General features: G+C 44.2%; 1 protein-coding gene across 1 annotated transcript in view; it reads left to right on the top strand.

Moving 5' to 3' along the window:
* The window catches only part of igsf21a (immunoglobin superfamily, member 21a), a gene marked incomplete at both ends in the record, with an annotated part of 963,192 nt that overhangs the window by 896,479 nt on the left and 43,389 nt on the right, over nt 1-23,324 (top strand). Inside the window, 1 exon segment of the mRNA XM_084316427.1 lies at nt 21,654-22,137. Coding sequence (XP_084172553.1) covers nt 21,654-22,137 — 484 coding nt within the window.

Genomic DNA, 23,324 nt, shown 5'->3' with positions numbered 1-23,324 from the left:
GCCTAAGAATTGACACCTTCGCATGGGGTGGCTCGAACATTAAAGAGGGACAGAGGAGGTTTAAAGACCAAAGCAGGCCCATCACCGTGATGCACCAGGCCGAGTCGGTGTCACGGCAGAAGAGTCACAACCCCCCCGCCAAGGAGAAATGGAAGATCGCATGTCAATACTGCAACAGCGAACACTGGCTGTCACAGTGCGACGCATTCAAGAAACTGACCACCGCCAAAGTAAGTCAGTGGATTAAAGCTAACCGCCGCTGCTTCCGCTGCGCACGCGGCCACATGGCAGCAGAATGCCGCCTTAAGAAGAAGTGTGGCAAGTGTGACGGCGCTCACCTCGAAGCACTGCACGAGAGCAACAAGCGCCCACCAGCTCCACAAAGCAACTCGAGAACAGAAGTACTCTACATCGACCCCGCGAAGAGTGGGAGCTCCAGAGTGCTCCTCAAGGTAGTACGAGTACTCCTCAGTCACGGGGACAAGGTACTCGACACCTACGCCGTCCTCGACGACGGGTCGGAGAAGACACTCCTCCTCGCCTCCGCCGCGACCCAGTTGGACCTGCGGGGCCCAGAGGAGACCATGACCCTCCGTACCATTCGTCGAGACTTAAAGACAATCAAAGGTGAAAACGTCTCGTTCACCATTGCAGCGATCGACCAGCCTGAGAAGCGGTACGCCATCAGCAAGGCGTTCACGAGCTATGACATAGGTTTGTCACGCTACGATTACCCCATCCCACAGCTGAGGGAAAAGTACGACCACCTACGCCAACTGCCCATACCGCTTATCAGCGGCGCTACACCGACCCTACTCATTGGCTCCGACCACGCGGACCTCATTGTCCCAACTGATGTGGTCCACATCGGACCCAGAGGATGCCCGGCCGCGGTTAAGACCCGACTGGGGTGGACGCTCCAGGGCCCCCTCTCCGGGCCTTCCAGCCGACCAACGTCCACACGCTGCCTTTACACCAAGGCGAGCGACACAGACAACACTCTCCTACAGCACGTTGAGAGACTATGGACACTAGATGCGCTGCCATTTAAGAACGAACGCAAGATGGTTCGGTCCAAGGAGGACAAGTATGCCATCGCTCTACTAGAGCAGAAGACTACGAGGGTCGAGGTCGACGGAGTGCTAAGATACGCAACCCCACTCTTGAGGCGGGAAGGGATGCCCACTCTGCATGTGCCTAAGGGAGCGACACACCACTACCTACAGAGCACTGAGCGGCGCCTCGCCAAGGATCCCCTACAAGCAACGATCTATCACGCCGAGATCGAGAAGCTGGTAACGGCCGGCCACATAAAGAAAATCGATGACCACGAGGCAGAAGGGACGACAGAGTCCTGGTACGTGCCCCACCACAAGGTCACCCACAACGGAAAGAACCGCATTGTGTTCAATTGCAGTTATCAGATTGGACAGCAGAATCTGAATAACCTACTCCTGCCCGGCCCGACACTCGAACCATCCCTCCTCGGCGTCCTGATACGCTTTCGTCAGGACAAAGTGGCCATCAGCGGCGACATCAAGGGGATGTTCCTACAAGTTCGACTGATGGAGGAAGACAAGCCTTTACTGAGGTTTCTGTGGAGGGAGAGGCTCGACGACGAACAACCCTCGATATACCAATGGGAGGTACTCCCCTTCGGCACCACCTGCAGCCCGTGCTGCGCCACGTTCGCGTTACAGAAGCACGTGGCCGAAGACCCCGGAGCCGACGATGATGTCCGACACAGCGTTGAACGAAGCTTCTACGTGGACAACTGCCTACAGAGCGTATCCACGCCAGAAGAAGCAGAGAGCATCCTAATGAAGCTACGGGCTTCGTTAGCCAAAGGTGGATTCGACCTCCGACAGTGGGCCAGTAGCGACCCTCAAGTTCTCCAGCACCTCCCTCCAGAGACTAAAGCCGCTAGCAGCGAGACCTGGATGGCGCACACCCCAGGCGAAGCGCAAGAGATGACCCTGGGCCTCGTCTGGCGCTTCAAGACGGACTCGCTTCACTACAGACACACACCTCTGAGGACGGATCAGGAGACGTCCACGACTAGACTGACCACTCGGCGGAGTGTGTACCGAACACTCGCCAGCCAGTACGACCCAATGGGGTGTATTCTCCCCTACACAACACGGGCGAAGATGCTGGTAAGAGAACTGTGGGCCAAGGAGCAGGGCTGGGACGACCCCATACCCGAGCACCTAGCCACCACATGGAGAGAGTGGGAGGATGAACTTGTCTTACTCCGCGAGGTTGCCATCCCGCGGAGTTACTTCCCCCCTACCGTGCGACTGGAGAAGTGTCAGACAGACCTGCACGTCTTCAGCGATGCCTCTGAAGTGGTGTACGGATCAGTGGCCTACCTGAGAGCTCGAGAAGAGGGAGGAGAAGTCCATGTAGCCTTCGTCCTGGCCCGATCGAGGATAGCTCCCCGCAAGCAGCAGTCGATCCCGCGACTAGAGCTCTGCGCAGCTTTGGTAGGCGCACAACTCGCCAAAATGGTGCAAAGTGAACTCACCATACCGGTGCGTGAGATCATCCTATGGTCAGACTCCATGACCGTGATCACCTGGATCCATTCCGCCTCCTGTCGGTACAAGGTTTTCGTAGGAGTCCGAGTATCCGAAATCCAAGACCTGGTAGGAGCGGAATGTTGGAGATATGTTGACACCAAGCAGAACCCGACGGATGTCATCACACGGGGGATGTCCCTAGCCGACCTCACCCGTCCTAACCCATACAGTGATGGCCCAGAGTTCCTCAAGCTCCCGGAGGAGAAGTGGCCTATCTCCACACCGCGGGAGGCGAACCAAGACGAGTCAGAAATAAAAAAGTCCATGTTCTGGGGGCTGAGTCAAGCCCCGGCTCCAACGGGCCCGGACCTAGACGACTGTCAAACTCTGGAGAGTGCCCAGAAAAGGACATTCCTATGGCACCACCCGCAGCTCCTCCCCACCACAGACCTCAGTGCATCTGCCTACAAGGAAGCGGAACTTCTTGTGCTGCAGAGGGCGCAGAGAGACTCTTTCCCAGAGGAAATGGAGTGTCTGATAAGGGCAAAGCCAGTCCCCTCAGACAGTCGACTCCTCACCTTAGCCCCAGAAATCGACGCCCAGGGCCTCATCAGGGTGGGTGGTCGGTTGAGACGGGCCCCGGACTTGGCCGAGGATGTTAAGCATCCCATCGTCCTAAGCAGCAGACACAGGATAACAGATCTGATCATTCAGAAATACGACGAGGTGGTGTGCCACGCGGGGGCCGAGCGAGTCTTTGCGGAGATCCGACGGCGCTTCTGGATACTCCAAGGGAGAGAAGCTGTACGCCGATTCCAACGAACTTGCCCGACCTGTCGCAAGTGGAGGGCACAGCCTATTATCCCGAAGATGGCAGACCTGCCTCCCTGCCGCCTCCGACTCGGCGAGCGGGCCTTACATTCCACGGGCGTGGACTGCTTCGGCCCATTCAACGTCAAGAGAGGAAGAGGAACAGAGAAGAGGTGGGGCATCGTGTATAAATGCATGACCACCAGAGCTGTTCACATTGAGCTCCTCCAGTCGATGAGTACAGACTCGTTCCTCATGTCATTCCGGAGGTTCCAAGCGAGGAGAGGGACCCCCTCAGTGCTATTGTCAGACCAAGGGATACATTTCCGAGGAGGAGACAACTGAGAGCGAGCTTCCTGAACATGGGTGAAGAACTCAAGACCCGCCTTGCTCTGGCGCAGGTCACCTTCCAGTTCAATCCACCGAATGCTCCCCATTTCGGAGGAACGTGGGAGAGAGAGGTCCGATCAATAAAGACTGCTATGTACACCGTACTTGGAGCCCAGACAGTGGGCGATGAAGTCCTAGCTACGGTCCTCACCGAGATTGAGGGAGTTCTGAACTCCAAGCCCCTCGGCTACGTTTCAAGCGACGTAGCTGACATCGACCCCATCACCCCAAACTACCTCCTGATGGGGCGGCTGGACCCTGCTCTTCCTCAGACTGTGTACAGACAGGACGAGATGAATGGACGGAGAATGTGGAGACACAAGTACTGGCCGACCAGTTTTGGGCCCGCTTCCTCCTACACTACTTACCCTCTCTTCAAGCCCGTCAGAAATGGGTGAAAGACAGGGACAACCTGACCGTGGGGACCGTCGTGATGATCATAGACCAGTCACTACCCCGAGCTACGTGGCCAGCCGGCCGTGTGAGCAGAGTGATCAATGGTTCGGATGGGAAGGTCAGAGCGGCAGAAGTCATCGTCCAAGGGCGGACTTATACCAGACCAGTAGCTAAGTTGATAGAGCTTCCTGCGTTCCCTGACCCCCCTGACGAAGACGATAACCCACTGACTTTATAGATTACTTCCAACTCCCCACAGCCCATTATGGAGAAATTGACTTGACCCGGGATATTAATCTGTGCCCCAAATTTATTTGCTAATTAGGTTCGGACTAATTAGGGGGCGGCTGTTCTGAAGGTCCAGATTAACACTGAAAGTCTGCGTTTATTATTTTGTATAACTTATATATTGTTTATATATATAAGATATATATTTTCACGTCATCTGTTTGCCTAACAGTATTCATCATTCGCTTATTTGTATATGTTCCACTCTTAACGCCGTAGACAGCGTGGGCGCATGCGCGGAGTTCCTAGGACATGTCTGGGCAGAGTTCGTGTTAGAGAGAGAAGTAACGTTGGCGCAGTTGTAAACAGACGGCAAGGCAACGTATCGTTATAGAGAGCCGAGCGGCTAATTAGATACAACCATAATATTGTCGAGCCACTATTGGCACAGTATAGTGACTTGTGTAAGCGAAGTAACGTGGAGAGACTTATAGTTGAACCCAGCGACGTTCTGGATCTAACTACTTATTGAAGACTTCCTTCGGGTTAGCCTAGCAAAGGGGCTAACTAGCTATCACCCATGCCAACGGCTTGAAAGGCTTTGACATTGTGGGACGGGGTGGGTGGAGTTTCAAAGTTATGTAAGCAGAATACAAGTCATATCACCCACACGATATATGCTCTGTATCCAGAGCATGTATGCTTTTCATTAATTTAAGACACATTTATTGCTAGGGTTTTGTAATACACATAAACTCAACAAATAACCTCTGTTCTCGTTGCAATGCGTTTTTAATTCTTTCTTTATACAGTAGGAAGGGGGAAGAACACTATATTGTGCGTGTTCATATGACTTGTATTCTGCTTACACCTTCGGGGTTCCACTTGTTTCGTTTAACGTTATGGCAAAGCCTTTTGAATGTGGTCGGGGCGTTCCCGTGTTTCTGCGGTCTGTGCGCAAAATAATAACGAGTTGAGTTAAGCGGAGCGCAGTCAGTACACCCCGTATATTCCGATAACGCTATATATAAACCATGCTGCATTCATTCGGAGAGAAAGACCTATTATTCCAAATGCTATTTATAGGGTTTTGACCATAATTACACTACTGTTGCTATTTTACAATGAACTATAATGAATTACGGGCCATACAGAACACGCCAGTGATGAAACTAATGCACGGAAGCTTATTTCCGCATTGTAATATTCATATTCTACCACCGGGTGCCAGCTACGCATGCTCTGAGTTGTGCGTAGATATACGCACAAAGTCAAGCACAAGTTCAAATTGATAAGTCCCACACTTTGCTTAGAAATGATCGTACGCACGGGTTACGCACATATCTGTGCGTACGCAACATTGATAAATGAGGGCCCAGGGCTTTACAACTTAATAAAGAGATTGAATACAATTAAATGGGATATAAACTAAATTAAATATAGCACAATAGAATATACAGTAGTACAATTATATGTGACAAATGTAATTGGAATAGGACATTACAAACATATGCAATGACGAAAGATAGTGACAAAAACACAGGATGCAATGTGTCATGAAAATACAAATTAAGCAAGCTCTATACATTACGAAGTAAACAAAATACAATATGAAATTAACGGAATACTAATGGTGAAAAATACGTTATGTGCATAACGTATTTTTCACCATTAGTATTCCATTAATTTCGTATTGTATTTTGTTTACTTCGTAATGTATAGAGCTTGCTTAATTTGTATTTTGTGTCTATAGTCCAACGCACACGGCGGCAGGCGATTTTTGCCAGGCGACCGACTTTTTAAGCGAGGTGACCGACAGAATTGTATCACTTCCATTGTTATGAATGAAACAACCCATTTCTCTCTCTCTCTCCGTCTCTCACACACACACACACACACACACACACACACACACACACACACACACACACACACACACACACACACACACACACACACACACACACACACACACACACACACACACACACACACACACACACACACACACACACACACACTCTTACAGACATCGCTCGCCTGTCGTGTGCCTAATTTCTGGCTTATTTGTCCACTTCCTGATATCTGCCAACAGCGCTGTCAGGAGTGCAGACTGCTCCGCGAGCCACACATAATGGGCGTGTCTGCGCTGGTATCTCATCCGCGTAATATCCTTAGTGGATAGCTCACAAAGACGGAGCAGAATCCGTGTGCAAACCCTGTGCAGTTAAGGGTGCAATTCCCACCAGTCAATCCATTCTTAGTGGATCCCGCCCTCTGTGTCTATGTTCACCATGTGCCCATTGACTAAGAAACGGAAGGGCTATTAAATTAGGTAGACTGGACTATAGAGTAGTCAAGCATGTGGGGGTTGGTATAATATAATGTATAGTGGTCAGTGCCTAATTTGTAAATTAGAAGGTGCCAGAATTGATTGAAATTTGTATTAACAGTTTGCAGAATGGGTACAATACAGTACGGCTCAATACACACAATTGTTAAGGGGATGCAGACCAGAGAAAGACTTTCATCTTGTTTACATCAGGGTCCCCCATTTTCAATTCATAATGACATTTATGACATACACACAACATACAGATATACAGGTATGTATCATGACATTTATGACATACAGTACTGTTACATTTATGACATACAAAATATACAGTACTGTTTGGGTGCCCCAGTGGCGAACCACATAACGCGCTGAGTCGCGGCACGGCCGACCCGGGTTCGATTCTCGAACCCGTCGTTATTTGTCGAATGTCTTCCCCCCACTCTGTCTCCCGTTTCACCTATCTCTCTCTCTCTACTGGACTGCCCAGTAGAATAAAGCGATAAACGCAAAAAAATTTATCTTTAAAAAAATATACAGTACTGTTTAACAGAAAATATATACATTCAAGGGGGAGGAAACCTTGCATTGGAGGGGGGGGGTTGGACATTTATGGGGGCCAGTTTCGAATTGCATGACATTTGCATAAATTAGGAACAGTAACGGTCCTAGTATGCTTCCTTGTGGAACACAGAGGGTGTGCTGATCCGGCGGGTCGGGGGAGAGAAAAAGTCACGGAACACATCAAAACCGCAGTGACTGGAGCACAGACACCACCTAGAATGACTTAATAAACAACACCATGTACTATATGCCCACAACGATGTCAATCGAATGGTGGCCATTTTAGCTTTCCAACTATGTGTTTGTTGGTCTGCAAAAATACAGCCCGAAGCCTACAGATGAGTCGTTGGGCCGGGTGAAGCGATTTATGAGTAACTTTAATGTTAAATAAAATAATGACAGAACACATAACATTAAATTTCACACGGTTTTACACAACATGTATTGCAATAGCGGTGTACTGTATAAAATGGCAATTTTTAGGGTCTCTCTTCAGATGTCATTGAAACAAGCCATTAGAATATCCTCACATCCGCACAAGCAAGCACTGATTGAAAAGAGGCAAGATAATAATAGCTAATAATGAGAGATGATTAAGTCGTGGCCATGATCCCTCTCGCTTTCTCTCTGCCTCTCTCCTCGTTCCTTCTTTCCCTCACGCTCTTATTGAATCTTCTTCTGTCATGAAAACTACTGCCTTGCCCTTTTGGCGGCAATGTGATGATTAATTCTGACAACATAATGGTGTATTCAAACGTTTATTGTTACTTTTCCAAAGAGGTCTTGGGTTTGCTGTGTTGGTGAGGGGTTGAGGGTAGCAGTATGTACAGATACGGCAGATACTCTCAGCCCTCTAAACCTCCTTCGACAAGTTCTGTCCCCCTGGCCGAGAGGCTGGCCCGCCTTCTCCCAACCCCAAATGCTGAATCGAGAACCTCATCCTTCACCTTGTCATCTTTCTCTCCCATTACAGACACCAAGGCCTTGACACTGGTAATGTCGAACCATCCCACTACATGCCAGCTGGACCCAATGCCCTCCCCACTCCTCCAGACCATAGCACCAGACATCCTCCCATTCCTAACGGCAACCATCAACTCATCCCTCAACTCAGGAGTGGTTCCCACCTCCCTAAAACAAGCCAGAGTCACACCGCTCATAAAAAAACCCAATTATGAACCCCACCGTCATAGACAACTATCCGTCTCTCTTTTCTCCTTCCTTTCTAAATCACTTGAACATGTTATCCAACCAACTTACTGATTATCTCTTACAGAATGACATCCTAGACCCTAATCAGTGAGGCCTCAGGTCTGGTCACTCCATAGAGACTGCCCTCATAGCAGTCACAGAGGCTCCTCACTTAGCAAAAGCAAAGGGCCTCTCCTCTGTCCTGATTCTCCTGGACCTGTCGGCAGCCTTTGACACAGTCAACCATCAGATCCTCCTTGCATCTCTCGCAGGAATAGGAATAGGAGTGACTAGCTCTGCACTGGCATGGCTGACATCCTACCTTTATGACCGCTCCTACCAAGTATCATGGAGCGGGACCCTGTCGGCCCCCCGTCCCCGACACCCCCGGACGGGTGTCCCCTAGGACAATGTAGAGACCTGTAATTATCATGCCATAGCTTCAGTGGTGGATTAACCCTTGTGTGGTGTTCACGTTTTTGTTACTCACCCAATGTGTGTCTAACATATGTTAACTTTATCTCAATTACAAACAATCTAGGTAGCATATATGGTTCATGTTTACCATTTACCCCTGCTAGATGTATCAATACAAGTGCTATTAGTGTTTTGTGATACAATGTGATGTCTGTAAAAAAAACATTTTAAGAAAAGAAGAAAGGAAATCCATTATAATCAAGACATTAATGGAATAAATCATGTTTGTCTTGAAAAATATAAATGAAACAAGGATGAGGCAGACAGTGAAGGTACACAGTGCACCTTTTTATGTTCATATTTTATATAAATGTGTAGGGTGGTGCACAGTGTGCAATCAATGAAAATGTGTTATTTTATATGTTCGTCACATAAAATGAGCCAAGGCCAATCAGTCTCAGGTTAAAAATAAAGAATTCATTGTATAATTTCTCTTTTGATAAACTTTGAAAACAGGCCCAGCAGACCCCGAACACAACACATGGGTTAAATAAGACTGGATATTTTAGCATCATCTCATGGAATGGCATCACCTATGTTCATTTGAATATGTCCACAGAATATTTTGTTCTTCTCCCCCCCCCCCCCCCCCCCCCCCCCTAGTTTACTTGATTCTCACATACTGGAGCTATAGTTTCCAGGATTCTGAGAATTCTACAGTTTATGTACATACATGTTTCAGCGGAATTGCATTGCTAGGGAACAGCTTGGACCCAAGTTTATTTCCTGCTGCCGTGCTTGAAGCATAAGAAGAGAATGGGTCAGTATCATCAATGAAACATCAATGAAAACAGCGTCCCCATTTACACTGGGAGACACACATGACGTTGTAAGAAGTACTGTTGTTTCCAGAATAATTTCTGTGAGATCGTAGGGTGTTAGCAATGGTTCCACAAATCGGCAATGTTCTGCTATAATCAATATGTGTTTATGGATACATGCATCGGAAGGTCTATTTACTTAAGTTGAAAGCCCCAATCGATACAGGTAGATAGAGCTTCCATTCAATTATGTATAGGCCCATTGATTCTTCTTAGGAAGAGTCTAAACTGTATTTACCCACAAACATTACCTGACGCAACCTGCGCCCTGTCTATACTAATTCTTTGGAGACCCATTTTCATAAGAACACATAATAGGATATTGTTCCGACTGTATACACTTTTTTTTGCTATTTTGTAAAAGAACATAACAGTTCATAACATAACAGTCTTTTAATGTAACTGCAGCCTAACACAATAGGATACATGTGAAAATGGCATGCATGAATAGCTGCCCTAAGAGGTGTGTAATGTCTTATCATTCTAAAACAGTTCAGGTTTGTCTTTATGGTCTTACATAGATGTTTGACATTGTGAATGCAATTTTTGTTGCAAATCCAAAATGATACATAAGAATTTGAATCACTGACTTTGTCTATTTCCTCTTGATCTATTCTAATTGTAAGCTTATCTTTTCCTTTCCTTCTCATGGAAAAACACGCCAACACAGTCTTTTTCAGATTTAGGGTTAGATGATTATTTTTAAACTATTGGGATACACCCTCCATTTCATTTGTTAGTGTAATTTGTTGGTAAATAATTTATGTACAAGCTGAAAAGCAGAGGCCCCAAGATCGAGCCTTGTGGAATGCCCATTCTGGATTGTCTAGGGATTGAATGTTCTGCATTGATTTTAATTTGTTTAGTTTTTTCAGAAGTACATTGTGGTTAACAGTGTCTAAAGTATTTTTAAGGTCTAAGGTCTAAAATAATACATCAAAACGATGGCACGACTGTCCACTCATTCCTAAAAGAAAAATGTAATTCCACGTTTCTATCAGACAAGTCATGCTCCACATACGGTATACAAAGGATTCCCGACTCTAGCTGAATTCTGTGATTTCACAGTTTTGACACATGTTATTAGATCACCACAGAGGCCACAATTTCTGACTGAATTACACATAATCACACACAGGTCTTCATTAACTCTCCCTTGCACTCATATTCAATTATTTAAGCTTGGTCTTGCTGCTATTTTACTGTACTTTCTGTGAGATATGTGTCACCCCATTGAAATGCCACTGTGTTTCACCTATGGGAGGTGTCAATCAACTCAGTACAGACTTCTACATTCATTGGTCTAGGACTAGGTTAAACATGCCCCTATTCTGAAGCCACACCCCCATCCACGCCCATGCTCCCTTTCATATCTCAAGAACCATTTTGTCAGACTCGCAGGCGACACCGTTGGACTCAGCGGGGAGATACGCTTTAATTTATCTATGTTTGCCCCACCCCCTATGCTTTAATCCCGCCCCCTTTTTGTATCACATGAACCGCTTATCGTAGTGAGTCGCGGGTGGGGTCGTTGGACTCAGTGGGGATATCAGTGGTGTACAGACACCCACACTTTCACAATTTCCCACAAAATTGTCTAGTTCCCATATATATTACATTCTGCAAATATTTTGCTTGATTTGTGGCCGAAAGTGTCATTGGGCAATAATAGTTGAAGTTAAATAGAAGTTGCCTCAAACCAACCACTGACCAATAGATTACATTACAAAAATTATCACAAAAAGAAGGGGGGGTAACACACCAGACTAATATCTGGAGGTTATGCATCGAAATGGGAGCTTGAATTCTCTGCCAAGAGCCAGGGATGTTAATAGACTCATGAAATGGTAAGGAAACACATAAGATAAGATACGATAAGATATTCCTTTATTAATCCCCTTGGGGAAATTCGTGACACACGCATACAGCTCAACGTCTCATTAATAATAACAACAACACAATCATTACATTTTTACAGTAACAATGGCACAGCATAAATTCAACAGACATGTACATTTGTTGACACATGTCATCTTACAGGAGGCCTGAGACACCGTATGCGCGATAGTCGGCAGCATTCAAACACCGAGTAGTAAACAAGATGGATCTCCCAGGAAATCCTGCCTTGGACCTTCTTAGAGAAGTGCCACTGCACAGCACCATCAGCTAAAAGCTACAATCACTGTTGCACTTGTCCATTATATATATATTATGTGTGCTCCCGCTGCTGTGGCTGGTCCTACGTTTGAACCTGTTCACTTAAATAGCTTTCATTTGAATATTTTCAAATGTTGGTGCACATTCATGACCCGTATAGGAATAACCCCTATACATTCAAATGAGTGTATCTCTTGATGAATGAATGAATGAATGAATGAATGAATGAATGAATGAATGCATGAATGAATGAATGAATGAAAACTTTATTTAACAGATTGCAGAATGGGTACAATACAGTACGGCTCAATACATACAATTGTTAAGGGGATGCAGACCTGAGAAAGACGTTTGTCTTGTTTCCATCAGGGTCCTCCCCCATAGTCATACAGTCATGAAACTGATCTCCAGAGAGGCATCTACTCAACAAACTTGGCATAAGGACTTATGAAGTCCATCATATTGGTATTTCCGCCATTTTGCATTGTGTTCAAAACATGTCTTTCCCTACTCCCTAGCCTGTTCATCAAACTCGCTGTGTGGTATGTGGGGACTAACATCTTTAAATGTGTCATTAGATCAGGGGTTCTCAAACTTTTTCATACCATGACCCCATCTTATTTTTTTTTATTTTTTTGGGGACCCTACACTTAATGTATCGCGTAATTTCAACGTGGAATTAAGGAATATCAAAATAAAAGCACACATTGTTTAACTTGATCATGCATATTTAATATTTATTAGAACATTTTATTGCAGCACTATGTTATCAATACACATTCATAGAACGAGGCATATTTAGCCGAAATATGTTTCCAGAACATAGATACATTTTTTTTATTAAATAAAAGAAAGAAAAGAAGAAAATGTCACCTATCCGCGACCCCACTTTGGGTCGCGACCCATAGTTTGAGAACCACTGATTTAGATAATTGATAGACCAAACCACATCCAACCAGATCCAATAAAATTTCAGAAAAAACACACACTTTTGAACGCACTGTCCGATTTCTACAAAACTTTGTGTAGAGTAATCTGGTCTCATGGTGGTGTTATTCTCGTAAAAATTTAAACTTTACTCTTTAACTCATTCTGTGCCACGGGTCGGGGCGCCAGAGGGCGCTAGAACGCCAGCGCTGTAAGTCAATGGGGCGCTTTGTTCACTTGCGAGTGTTTAAAATATATCTTATATTATAGTTATGGGTCTAATACACCCGTCGATTGTCAGTGAGTTGCTTCCAGTCAACATGCACGAAACAGATTGTTTTTTCATCGGTACATTTCCGTTTTATACCGTTTTGAATATGAGTATAGTTTTGGTGATTCTTAGTAATCCCAGGAAAAGATGCGATAATAGCCCTTTAGTGGAATACACTAAACACGTTGTCATTTTTCGCCTGATTATCGAATCTTCCTGAAATCAATGCTAGATTGTCATTATTATCCTTCCTCATGCATACATGAAATGGCCCTCGTAGCGCGGTGCTCCCCCCGCCACCTCCTGCACCCAACGGTAAAAAGCCACACACACACACAGACAGCGTCGATCGCGGTAGAAAGAAATATCAGATCAACGCAAGACTTTATATATAGAGTCCTTATCTGGTATCTGATGTAATGCAAAAGAAATAATCCAATTATCTGATCGCCATTCCAAATACTGCTCGTGGAGGTCCATCCCACATTGCCCGGAATTGCATTGTGGTTTGGGTGGGGGCAGCCTCGCAGATGTAACATTGTAAAGGCTAGTCCTGCCGGAGTATTTAAACCCAGCCCGCATGGCTCAGATCGGCCCAGAAAAGAAACTACACCATTTCTAATTAGGGATGGGTATCGTTAGGATTTTATCGATACTACTACTCTTATCGATACTGCTTAACGGTTCGGTACTTTATCGATACTCTTATTGGTTTAGTTTTTTCAGAAGTACATTGTGGTTAACAGTGTCTAAAGTATTTTTAAGGTCTAAGGTCTAAAATAATACATCAAAACGATGGCACGACTGTCCACTCATTCCTAAAAGAAAAATGTAATTCCACGTTTCTATCAGACAAGTCATGCTCCACATACGGTATACAAAGGATTCCCGACTCTAGCTGAATTCTGTGATTTCACAGTTTTGACACATGTTATTAGATCACCACAGAGGCCACAATTTCTGACTGAATTACACATAATCACACACAGGCCTTCATTAACTCTCCCTTGCACTCATATTCAATTATTTAAGCTTGGTCTTGCTGCTATTTTACTGTACTTTCTGTGAGATATGTGTCACCCCATTGAAATGCCGCTGTGTTTCACCTATGGGAGGTGTCAATCAACTCAGTACAGACTTCTACATTCATTGGTCTAGGACTAGGTTAAACATGCCCCTATTCTGAAGCCACACCCCCATCCACGCCCATGCTCCCTTTCATATCTCAAGAACCATTTTGTCAGACTCGCAGGCGACACCGTTGGACTCAGCGGGGAGATACGCTTTAATTTATCTATGTTTGCCCCACCCCCTATGCTTTAATCCCGCCCCCTTTTTGTATCACATGAACCGCTTATCGTAGTGAGCCGCGGGTGGGGTCGTTGGACTCAGCGGGGATATCAGTGGTGTACAGACACCCACACTTTCACAATTTCCCACAAAATTGTCTAGTTCCCATATATATTACATTCTGCAAATATTTTGCTTGATTTGTGGCCGAAAGTGTCATTGGGCAATAATAGTTGAAGTTAAATAGAAGTTGCCTCAAACCAACCACTGACCAATAGATTACATTACAAAAATTATCACAAAAAGAAGGGGGGGTAACACACCAGACTAATATCTGGAGGTTATGCATCGAAATGGGAGCTTGAATTCTCTGCCAAGAGCCAGGGATGTTAATAGACTCATGAAATGGTAAGGAAACACATAAGATAAGATAAGATAAGATATTCCTTTATTAATCCCCTTGGGGAAATTCGTGACACACACATACAGCTCAACGTCTCATTAATAATAACAACAACACAATCATTACATTTTTACAGTAACAATGGCACAGCATAAATTCAACAGACATGTACATTTGTTGACACATGTCATCTTACAGGAGGCCTGAGACACCGTATGCGCGATAGTCGGCAGCATTCAAACACCGAGTAGTAAACAAGATGGATCTCCCAGGAAATCCTGCCTTGGACCTTCTTAGAGAAGTGCCACTGCACAGCACCATCAGCTAAAAGCTACAATCACTGTTGCACTTGTCCATTATATATATATTATGTGTGCTCCCGCTGCTGTGGCTGGTCCTACGTTTGAACCTGTTCACTTAAATTGCTTTCATTTGAATATTTTCAAATGTTGGTGCACATTCATGACCCGTATAGGAATAACCCCTATACATTCAAATGAGTGTATCTCTTGATGAATGAATGAATGAATGAATGAATGAATGAATGAATGAATGAATGAATGAATGAATGAATGAAAACTTTATTTAACAGATTGCAGAATGGGTACAATACAGTACGGCTCAATACATACAATTGTTAAGGGGATGCAGACCTGAGAAAGACGTTTGTCTTGTTTCCATCAGGGTCCTCCCCCATAGTCATACAGTCATGAAACTGATCTCCAGAGAGGCATCTACTCAACAAACTTGGCATAAGGACTTATGAAGTCCATCATATTGGTATTTCCGCCATTTTGCATTGTGTTCAAAACATGTCTTTCCCTACTCCCTAGCCTGTTCATCAAACTCGCTGTGTGGTATGTGGGGACTAACATCTTTAAATGTGTCATTAGATCAGGGGTTCTCAAACTTTTTCATACCATGACCCCATCTTATTTTGTTTTATTTTTTTGGGGACCCTACACTTAATGTATCGCGTAATTTCAACGTGGAATTAAGGAATATCAAAATAAAAGCACACATTGTTTAACTTGATCATGCATATTTAATATTTATTAGAACATTTTATTGCAGCACTATGTTATCAATACACATTCATAGAACGAGGCATATTTAGCCGAAATATGTTTCCAGAACATAGATACATTTTTTTTATTAAATAAAAGAAAGAAAAGAAGAAAATGTCACCTATCCGCGACCCCACTTTGGGTCGCGACCCATAGTTTGAGAACCACTGATTTAGATAATTGATAGACCAAACCACATCCAACCAGATCCAATAAAATTTCAGAAAAAACACACACTTTTGAACGCACTGTCCGATTTCTACAAAACTTTGTGTAGAGTAATCTGGTCTCATGGTGGTGTTATTCTCGTAAAAATTTAAACTTTACTCTTTAACTCATTCTGTGCCACGGGTCGGGGCGCCAGAGGGCGCTAGAACGCCAGCGCTGTAAGTCAATGGGGCGCTTTGTTCACTTGCGAGTGTTTAAAATATATCTTATATTATAGTTATGGGTCTAATACACCCGTCGATTGTCAGTGAGTTGCTTCCAGTCAACATGCACGAAACAGATTGTTTTTTCATCGGTACATTTCCGTTTTATACCGTTTTGAATATGAGTATAGTTTTGGTGATTCTTAGTAATCCCAGGAAAAGATGCGATAATAGCCCTTTAGTGGAATACACTAAACACGTTGTCATTTTTCGCCTGATTATCGAATCTTCCTGAAATCAATGCTAGATTGTCATTATTATCCTTCCTCATGCATACATGAAATGGCCCTCGTAGCGCGGTGCTCCCCCCGCCACCTCCTGCACCCAACGGTAAAAAGCCACACACACACACAGACAGCGTCGATCGCGGTAGAAAGAAATATCAGATCAACGCAAGACTTTATATATAGAGTCCTTATCTGGTATCTGATGTAATGCAAAAGAAATAATCCAATTATCTGATCGCCATTCCAAATACTGCTCGTGGAGGTCCATCCCACATTGCCCGGAATTGCATTGTGGTTTGGGTGGGGGCAGCCTCGCAGATGTAACATTGTAAAGGCTAGTCCTGCCGGAGTATTTAAACCCAGCCCGCATGGCTCAGATCGGCCCAGAAAAGAAACTACACCATTTCTAATTAGGGATGGGTATCGTTAGGATTTTATCGATACTACTACTCTTATCGATACTGCTTAACGGTTCGGTACTTTATCGATACTCTTATTGGTTTAGTTTTTTCAGAAGTACATTGTGGTTAACAGTGTCTAAAGTATTTTTAAGGTCTAAGGTCTAAAATAATACATCAAAACGATGGCACGACTGTCCACTCATTCCTAAAAGAAAAATGTAATTCCACGTTTCTATCAGACAAGTCATGCTCCACATACGGTATACAAAGGATTCCCGACTCTAGCTGAATTCTGTGATTTCACAGTTTTGACACATGTTATTAGATCACCACAGAGGCCACAATTTCTGACTGAATTACACATAATCACACACAGGCCTTCATTAACTCTCCCTTGCACTCATATTCAATTATTTAAGCTTGGTCTTGCTGCTATTTTACTGTACTTTCTGTGAGATATGTGTCACCCCATTGAAATGCCGCTGTGTTTCACCTATGGGAGGTGTCAATCAACTCAGTACAGACTTCTACATTCATTGGTCTAGGACTAGGTTAAACATGCCCCTATTCTGAAGCCACACCCCCATCCACGCCCATGCTCCCTTTCATATCTCAAGAACCATTTTGTCAGACTCGCAGGCGACACCGTTGGACTCAGCGGGGAGATACGCTTTAATTTATCTATGTTTGCCCCACCCCCTATGCTTTAATCCCGCCCCCTTTTTGTATCACATGAACCGCTTATCGTAGTGAGCCGCGGGTGGGGTCGTTGGACTCAGCGGGGATATCAGTGGTGTACAGACACCCACACTTTCACAATTTCCCACAAAATTGTCTAGTTCCCATATATATTACATTCTGCAAATATTTTGCTTGATTTGTGGCCGAAAGTGTCATTGGGCAATAATAGTTGAAGTTAAATAGAAGTTGTCTCAAACCAACCACTGACCAATAGATTACATTACAAAAATTATCACAAAAAGAAGGGGGGGTAACACACCAGACTAATATCTGGAGGTTATGCATCGAAATGGGAGCTTGAATTCTCTGCCAAGAGCCAGGGATGTTAATAGACTCATGAAATGGTAAGGAAACACATAAGATAAGATAAGATAAGATATTCCTTTATTAATCCCCTTGGGGAAATTCGTGACACACACATACAGCTCAACGTCTCATTAATAATAACAACAACACAATCATTACATTTTTACAGTAACAATGGCACAGCATAAATTCAACAGACATGTACATTTGTTGACACATGTCATCTTACAGGAGGCCTGAGACACCGTATGCGCGATAGTCGGCAGCATTCAAACACCGAGTAGTAAACAAGATGGATCTCCCAGGAAATCCTGCCTTGGACCTTCTTAGAGAAGTGCCACTGCACAGCACCATCAGCTAAAAGCTACAATCACTGTTGCACTTGTCCATTATATATATATTATGTGTGCTCCCGCTGCTGTGGCTGGTCCTACGTTTGAACCTGTTCACTTAAATTGCTTTCATTTGAATATTTTCAAATGTTGGTGCACATTCATGACCCGTATAGGAATAACCCCTATACATTCAAATGAGTGTATCTCTTGATGAATGAATGAATGAATGAATGAATGAATGAATGAATGAATGAATGAATGAATGAATGAATGAATGAATGAATGAATGAAAATTTTATTTAACAGATTGCAGAATGGGTACAATACAGTACGGCTCAATACATACAATTGTTAAGGGGATGCAGACCTGAGAAAGACGTTTGTCTTGTTTCCATCAGGGTCCCCCCTCATAGTCATACAGTCATGAAACTGATCTCCAGAGAGGCATCTACTCAACAAACTTGGCATAAGGACCTATGAAGTCCATCATATTGGTATTTCCGCCATTTTGCATTGTGTTCAAAACATGTCTTTCCCTACTCCCTAGCCTGTTCATCAAACTCGCTGTGTGGTATGTGGGGACTAACATCTTTAAATGTGTCATTAGATCAGGGGTTCTCAAACTTTTTCATACCATGACCCCATCTTATTTTTTTTTATTTTTTTGGGGACCCTACACTTAATGTATCGCGTAATTTCAACGTGGAATTAAGGAATATCAAAATAAAAGCACACATTGTTTAACTTGATCATGCATATTTAATATTTATTAGAACATTTTATTGCAGCACTATGTTATCAATACACATTCATAGAACGAGGCATATTTAGCCGAAATATGTTTCCAGAACATAGATACATTTTTTTTATTAAATAAAAGAAAGAAAAGAAGAAAATGTCACCTATCCGCGACCCCACTTTGGGTCGCGACCCATAGTTTGAGAACCACTGATTTAGATAATTGATAGACCAAACCACATCCAACCAGATCCAATAAAATTTCAGAAAAAACACACACTTTTGAACGCACTGTCCGATTTCTACAAAACTTTGTGTAGAGTAATCTGGTCTCATGGTGGTGTTATTCTCGTAAAAATTTAAACTTTACTCTTTAACTCATTCTGTGCCACGGGTCGGGGCGCCAGAGGGCGCTAGAACGCCAGCGCTGTAAGTCAATGGGGCGCTTTGTTCACTTGCGAGTGTTTAAAATATATCTTATATTATAGTTATGGGTCTAATACACCCGTCGATTGTCAGTGAGTTGCTTCCAGTCAACATGCACGAAACAGATTGTTTTTTCATCGGTACATTTCCGTTTTATACCGTTTTGAATATGAGTATAGTTTTGGTGATTCTTAGTAATCCCAGGAAAAGATGCGATAATAGCCCTTTAGTGGAATACACTAAACACGTTGTCATTTTTCGCCTGATTATCGAATCTTCCTGAAATCAATGCTAGATTGTCATTATTATCCTTCCTCATGCATACATGAAATGGCCCTCGTAGCGCGGTGCTCCCCCCGCCACCTCCTGCACCCAACGGTAAAAAGCCACACACACACACAGACAGTGTCGATCGCGGTAGAAAGAAATATCAGATCAACGCAAGACTTTATATATAGAGTCCTTATCTGGTATCTGATGTAATGCAAAATAAATAATCCAATTATCTGATCGCCATTCCAAATACTGCTCGTGGAGGTCCATCCCACATTGCCCGGAATTGCATTGTGGTTTGGGGGGGGGCAGCCTCGCAGATGTAACATTGTAAAGGCTAGTCCTGCCGGAGTATTTAAACCCAGCCCGCATGGCTCAGATCGGCCCAGAAAAGAAACTACACCATTTCTAATTAGGGATGGGTATCGTTAGGATTTTATCGATACTACTACTCTTATCGATACTGCTTAACGGTTCGGTACTTTATCGATACTCTTATTGGTTCTTTTTGATTATTTTGCAAGAAAGAAATACAATTAATTAAAAATTAAATCGACTGCTTTATTATTTATAACTTTATAAATAAATATTATAAATAAATATAATAAATAAATATTATTTCTTCAGCAACAGCAGCAGCAATGTTCTTTTATATAACATTATAAATAAATATTATAGCTAGGGTGAAGGGACTTTGGGCTTGGCTGGGACCGGTGGTGGTAGAGGGAGGAGGGATGGGCTGGGACATGGTGGCTGCAGACTCAGCCTGATGACGATTGACGATCTATAAAAAGTTGTCATCTTTCAAATATATTTGTAGCTAAACAATTAGCTAAGCAATTATATTTTATTTATTAGCCTATTCGTAATAATTCGTTATTAGCCTAGCTAACTCCGTATCTTGGCTTACCTGCAGTGGACGTGGATGGAGATGGAACACTGTGAGCAAAGCAGTCGAAAACGGCGCATTTCTGCAGACTAATGTTATGTTTTGACAACAGATGTTTTGACAAATTGCTTGTATTGCCACCCTTACTTGCAAATGTTTTATTGCACTTGTGGCAATGTGCGTTGTCGGTATTCACTTTCGTTAAGTGTACCCAGACTTTCGTTTTGTTCTCTCCACCATGATGAGCGCAAAGCTCGGTCTGTGTGCTGCGAGCTTCAGCACGGAGCCAAGTACCCGTATGTGCATTTGTGTCGCTCGCGAGTGTGTGTAAACTAACAGCCCCGCTTCTCCTGCAGACAGAGAGAGGAGAGATAGTTCGCAACATTTAAATTCCTCAAAAAAAAACTCCATAATGTCTCAAGTATCAATAGCAGAACCGAAAACGTCGGAGCTTGTCAATACTCAGTTTTTTTCTAGTTTAGTACCGGTTCCCGTTTAGAACCGGGTTTCGGGGGGCATCCCTATTTCTAATAGAGTGCAATACCGGCTGGAAGGTGTAGGCGGCGGTATTTGCCCTTTTGCGAGCTCAGACCCATTCCCAATGATAACATCAGGCTGGATGGATGAAAATGAATGGATATAGCTAATAAAAGAAATAACGATTAAAACCCGACTTTACTCGTGATTGGCGCTGAGCGGTTGGCGAGTTAACCCGACTTTACTCGTGATTGGCACTGAATGAGTTAATGGCTTGGATTAGGGGCGTGGTCACAAGGTGATTTGCAAATGCAGGCCGTTCAGGGATATACCCGCTGTCAGCCACCAACAGCAAAATGTCTAGTTGTTATGCTGTGTTAAATTAGAAAAGACAGTTACAACCATAATACTGTATGTCCCTATCTCTAATCTCCTTATACTGGTATCTCTCTATGGAAGAATCTGCGGGTTCCTCGCCTCTCACCCCATGACAATAATTGACAGGAAACTGGATTTGTCACCCTAAAAAAAGCTCTCTCTCTCTCTTTGTCATTTCTCAGGTGTATTTCAAACGTGACGGCGAGTTGATAGAGGTGATCTCCTACATCCACCCCTCTGCCACTGAGGAGGGAGGCGCCTCAGCAGGGGTGAGGGGAGCCCGGCCACTCATCAGCAGGGACCTGGATGACACGAAGTTGCAGAGGTCCCTCTCCCTGCTGGACCCGGAGGGCCGGTCGGCCCGGCTCTTCACGGAGAGCCCCCATCGTGTCCACACCCAGGGCCAGCAGCAGGTCCACGAGCCCAGCCCCGCCACGGAGGTCATACCGGAGACGGTGGTGAGCCGCGAGTTCCCCCGCTGGGTGCAGAGCACGGACCCCCTCTACTTCTTCAGTCACACTCACCTCCCCCAGAGCGACGGCTCTGTGCTGGTGCAGGCCAGACTCACCTGGACCCTGAACCCCCAGCTGGACAACGACGCCCTGTTTAGCTGCGAGGTCAAACACCCGGCGCTGTCCATGCCCATGCAGACAGAGGTCACTCTAGGTGAGTATTAGGTCATAGGCAGAGGACTTATTTCCTTTCTCCTCTTAAACTTTAAGTTAAAGGGGGTATTCCACCTGATTTGTTACACATTGGGATTAATCTCCAGTCCATACAAAAAGCACTTGCCTCAGTGTTTTGTTTTTTGAGATATTGGAAGCGAAAAAATCCTTTGAATTTGTTAGCAATGCTATGGGCGCAGCAGTGGCCTAAAGGTTAGAGAAGTGGGCTTGTGACCGGAAGGTCACTGGTTCGATCCCTTGGACCTGGGCAGTTCCCAGATGTGAATGTGAAGCAGGGTGTTATTTAAAAGGAGCATTCATGCTCCATGCAGAACTTGTCACCAGAACACCCTTTTCACATTCTTCCCCTGGAGAGGAAGAGCTTCTCTCTACTTCCCTGGAATCTGAAGTCGGGAATAGGTTGAACCTCTCATGTTTTAATATGTGGTAACTTGACACCTTTATCTTCAGCATGCACAGAAAGCTTGTCTTGAAAGAATATAAGCTGCCAACTTGGAATTCCTGGTAAATATCAATGGATGCGTATTGCTCATTTGCATATGCATTGATCTTTGCATTCTCAATGAGAGCAAAGGTGTAGAGATTCAGCTAAGCCATTTTCAGATGTTTATTGAACAATATGGTGGAAAAACCTAATTTATACAAATTGTTATTCAATGTAGAACATTTATTAAGGGTTTAAAATACATCTGGAGGGGATCTTTTTTCGTATTCCATTGACTTCTATTAGCATTGCAACAAAATTCTGCACAATTTCTATCTATAAATATCTCATAACCAAAAACAGTGGTGGACGTGCTCTTTGAATGGACTGAACTGTCAGCCAGTTTGTAACAAATCTGGGGTACCCATATTTACAAAGCCTCTCAAAGTCGAAGGACTGATCTAGAGTCAGCTTCACTCTGTTAGTTTGAATAAGGTCACAAAGACAATTGTTCCTGGTCAATGAGCCAAGAACAGCACTCCTGCTTTGGGAAGCTTTGTGAGCATCCCTTTAAATCCACTGGGTATAGTATCCCTTTAAATCTACTCCCCTTTCTCTCATCTCCCTCCTCCTACCCTCGTAATCTATCGCTGTCTCCTTGAATCCTCCTCCCTTTGCTCGGAAACTGACTGGGCCCCCTTATGTCTCCCTCACAAACCTACTCAGAGCAACACTGATTTTCA

This window comes from Notolepis coatsorum (genome assembly GCF_963971535.1).
Source record: "Notolepis coatsorum genome assembly, chromosome: 6".
In the NCBI taxonomy this organism is placed as follows: domain Eukaryota; kingdom Metazoa; phylum Chordata; class Actinopteri; order Aulopiformes; family Paralepididae; genus Notolepis; species Notolepis coatsorum.
This window is presented reverse-complemented; position numbering and strand designations above follow the sequence as displayed.